General features: G+C 34.5%; 1 protein-coding gene across 1 annotated transcript in view; it reads left to right on the forward strand.

Moving 5' to 3' along the window:
* Positions 3,961-4,646, forward strand: part of LOC109847618 (phospho-2-dehydro-3-deoxyheptonate aldolase 1, chloroplastic-like) — a 6,153-nt gene continuing 5,467 nt past the window's right edge. Inside the window, exon 1 of the mRNA XM_020416849.1 lies at positions 3,961-3,986. Coding sequence (XP_020272438.1) covers positions 3,961-3,986 — 26 coding nt within the window. The remainder of the gene's footprint in view (positions 3,987-4,646) is intronic.

Here is a 4,646-nt window from a genome sequence, read left to right on the forward strand (position 1 = left end):
AGTTAGAATGCTTATATGATGTGTATTTTGTATCCATAATTTGAATCCCAATCAAATTAAATCTATCCAAAATTAAAAAATTCTAATTATAATAAAATATTTTAATCTTAATTAAATCATAAAGTTAGAATGCTTATATGATGTGTATTTTGTATCCATAATTTGAATCCCAATCAAATTAAATCTATCCAAAATTAAAAAATTCTAATTATAATAAAATATTTTAATCTTAATTAAATCATAATTTTCTATAATTGAAAAAATCAAATAAGTATACTTTTAATTCTCTTTAATTATGCAAAATCTAAAAAATCTAAAAATTATTTTTATTCACTTTTCTTTTATATATGAAGAAGAGATTAATTATTTCAAAAAAAGAAAAAAAAGAAAAAAAAAAGAAAAGATTAACGGTTCACTATTAGCCTTATATTTGAAAAAAATTAACACATGGATCTCCATAACTTTTTAAAAGATAAATTACACTAAACGTTCAATAAAGTTAACCATTTCGCACTAAGCTTGCAAAATTTTTGTAACCCATAATAAGTTGTTTAGTTTTAAAAAACCACCAAAATATTTTGAATTTTTCACTTAACCCCATAAGGCATCTATAATTTTACACAGAAAAACACTGCGAACATTTCCTTGAAAAATCTAAAATTCATAAATGTGAGATATATGAAGGGCATATATGAAACAATCCATAATTTTCTCAGCTCAAATCGAAATTCTAGCAACCGGAATAGTTGTGAACGGTTGATTGTGTAATTTATAGATAATATTATGGTTGGTACCACTTTTTACACATTATTAGTTAGTAGGTGTCATTTTATAAAGTAACGTGGAATTCTAGCCAACAAAATTTTATTCTTTTGAAATTACAAAGTTGTCTCAGAGAAACTAAGTATTAATCAAAAAAACAAGGGGAATTTTTTAAAAAAGACCCTTTTTGCTAAATAATTAAAAAATTGATCATTTTGCTAATTATTTAGCGAAATCAACCTCTTTTTTGCCAACATGCCAAAAAGAGGTTGATTTTTTTAAAAAACACGCTGCTGAAACCATACGGGACTAGTAGTCCCGTATGTTTTCAGTGCACTAATCGGGATTTAGCAATTATCAAAACATATGGGACTACTAGTCCCGCATGCTTTTAGTTTGTATTCACAAAGCATACGGGACTGGTAGTCCCGTACATTAAGCAGAGAGCTTGTTGGCTCTGCCCAGCAAACCCACGGGACTAATAGTCCTGTGGATTTGCTGGGCAGAGACAAAACATGCACAAAACATGCACATGCCTCTAGCTTCGTATACGACCAAAATTTTCACAAAAAATAAATTATTTACATTGTATACATTGATAAAAGTTATAAAATTACTACATCACAACACAAATCTCAAAAATACACAACATCACAACACAAATCCGAAAGAAATACACAACCCAAATCTGATAAAAGATACACAACATCATAAAATACTCTAAGTAAATCCAAATTCTATGAACTAAACACCGGATAATAACAAATTTAATAAATTCAGAATATCACAACATAATTTACATGTCATATGCATACCAATACGATAAAATTATCAACAATTCCAAATGTATCAAGTCTACCCATACGATAATATGTAGTCTAAGCTAAACAATCCAAATGCATTAATAAATCCATACGATAATATATAATCTTAGTGGAAAAATTAACAACCTAAAAGTCCGCCTCCCCCGTTGTCTCTCTCTTCGCACCTGCTGAGATCGTTGGGGGCCTCCTTTGACTTGAGCTTGTGTATGGCCGCTCTCCGGTTGTGTGTGGGGTTGTGACGAACCAACTTGTTGTGACTGACCAGCTTCATCCTCTTGCATGCAAGATCTACCACGTCTACGTCGGCGTGCATATACAGTATCTTCAAGATCCACCTACTCACGACCTTCATGTCGATCCTCATGAGTTTGTTGAAGAGCCCTACGAACTCTCACCACTATCTAATGCAATATCAATACGTGAACTAAATCTCCTGTGGTGGTAGCTATGCCCTCATTTGCAATCCCCTCTACCTCGTCCATAGCGTATATCTACAATTACATAAAAATATTAATATAAGAAACCAAAAGCTAACAATAGATTGAAAATTCTATTATAATTGTCATAATTTACTTACCCATCGTCTCTCATCTACCCCTATTAGTATATATCGGGATTGTTGGGAGCGAGTCTCGATTCATCGACTAGAGGCGCGGTTTGAGTAAGATTAAGTTCCCGCCTAACTTCGGGCATAATTAATTTCATGATATAAGAGGAACTTGTTGTCTTATGATCGTTATTGACATCAGGTTGCAACATGCATGAAGTCCATAATAACTAGAGATCATAAATTGCTCATTAGATTTTTTTTCCTAACAGTTGCATTAAGCTTCTACGGACACTTTGAATTTCTATCGTCTGCAGCACTTGTATTCTCTCCTTGACCTTTCTCATTAAAGTAGCAATTTACACGATAGCTAGTTGTACTGCTTTTCACCGGCTTGAATTTGACCCGGTTACTGATTGCCCATTCACGTATAGCGAAAACTAAGATTTCATTATTCTTGAAAAGATCTCCTTTTTTGAAAGTGAAGTCCTCGGGTCGATCAAAATTGGGAGCAGACTCAACGAACTTAGCTTGTGAGGTATTTATCCACTCATCATTTTAAAAAACTTTTGACAACGGTTCTTCAGACTCTATATAATTGTTATTTACGCAATATTCATCCATCCAACTTACATCATCATTGGTCTCTCCAATTAAACATTGCATACTATCAAGACGTTCCTCCTCTTCAACATCTTCATTATCATCATCGGTATCTACATCTTCATCCTCTTTTATAATAGAACCAACCGGTAAATCAACTGAAACATTATGACCCGATGCGTTATGGAACACGCCACTTGACATTGCACTTGAATCATTTTTTAAGTGCAATGCAACTTTGAGATAACAAGATTTGATTTTTAAGCATGCAGGAGAACTCTCCGTGAGCATATGAAACTTCGGGAACCCCAGACATTGGAATATTTTCAATGAATAACTCGATTGAGATTTATTTTTTCGCGAGTTGGATCATGTCATTTAATTCTTCATCATTGGTGGTCTCTACAACAATTATTCTTTTTTTTATTTATTGGACAATTATAGAAGACCTTAATAGAATTTTCAACACGATTAATTCTAGTAACACTGTATATTTTCTCCATCATTCTAACGAAATTATAATTTCTAGATAACATGAACATTTTTCTAGACCCTCCGTCGTATATAGGCATATTATTCATTCCAACACTCAGTTTTCCATTGAATAAGCAAATAATCGGTATTTCATTCGCCATTTTAATTAAAGAATTAAAATTGATCATATACAAATTAGATTTTTTTTTTTCAATTTTAATAATCATATACAATATGAACTAAACAATATAGAGAAATTTATAAAAAAAATAAGAAATTTATGCCTTGATGAAATTTCAGATCTCGCCGGCGATGGAGAGTAATAGACGACGTCGAATTTCAACACTGCCAAATGATCTTTGGGGAATATCACAATTACGTTTTTTTTGAGGAAATGTGTTTAGAGAAATTTGAGGGAGGAATAGGTGAGTTGGTTGTGGGAGAGAGAGAGAGAGAGAGAGAGAGAGAGAGAGAGAGAGAGAGATCGGGTTTGGAGAGAGGGAGATCGGGTTTGGAAGAGAGGGAGATCGGGAGAGAGATCGCCCAAGTTAAGAATTGTGCCCTAATTTGGGGCACAACTGTGCATTATATAGGCTACCAAATCTACGGGACTAGTAGTCCTATAGAGTTGAGGCAATTATTAGTTCTGCCCAGCAAATCCATGGGACTAGTAGTCCCGTGGGTTTGCTGGGCAGAACCAACAAACTCTCTGCTTAACGTACGGGACTAGTAGTCTCGTACGTATTGTGAATGCAAACTGAAAGCATACGAGACTGGTAATCCCGTATGTTTTCGATAGTTGCTAAACCCCGTTTAGTGCACTGAAATAATCACGAGACTAGTAGTCCTGTGGGTTTGACTAGTCCCGTGGGTTTGCTGGGCAGAGCTAACAAACTCTCTACTTAACGTACGAGACTAGTAGTCCCGTGGGTTTGCTGAGCAGAGCTAACAAACTCTCTGCTTAACGTACGGGACTAGTAGTCCCGTGGGTTTGCTGGGCAGAGCTAACAAACTCTCTGCTTAACGTACGTGAGTACTAGTCCCGTACGTTTTGTGAATGCAAACTGAAAGCATACGGGACTACTAGTCCCGTATGTTTTCAGCAGCGTGTTTTTTAAAATCGACATCAAGTCAAAAAGGTCGATTTTACTAAATAATTAGCAAAATGATCGATTTCACTGATTATTTAGCAAAAAATGACTTTTTTTTAAAAAAATTCCCCAAAAAACAAACTAATCATTGGAGGAAATTTTCCTCTTTCCTCCGCCTTCTATTCGTAAAGTACATGGCACAGAGATAGATATAGATCCAACAGATATGACTCCACGTGTGAGTCCCTCCGAGCTTCTCGTATGAATTTTAAATTAAAATATGTTCCTCACTTTCACGCCCCACTCCCCAAAGCCAAAAAAACTCAGGGGGAACAAAACGAAAAT

Source organism: Asparagus officinalis, chromosome 7, assembly GCF_001876935.1.
Source record: "Asparagus officinalis chromosome 7, Aspof.V1, whole genome shotgun sequence".
Classification (NCBI taxonomy): Eukaryota; Viridiplantae; Streptophyta; class Magnoliopsida; order Asparagales; family Asparagaceae; genus Asparagus; species Asparagus officinalis.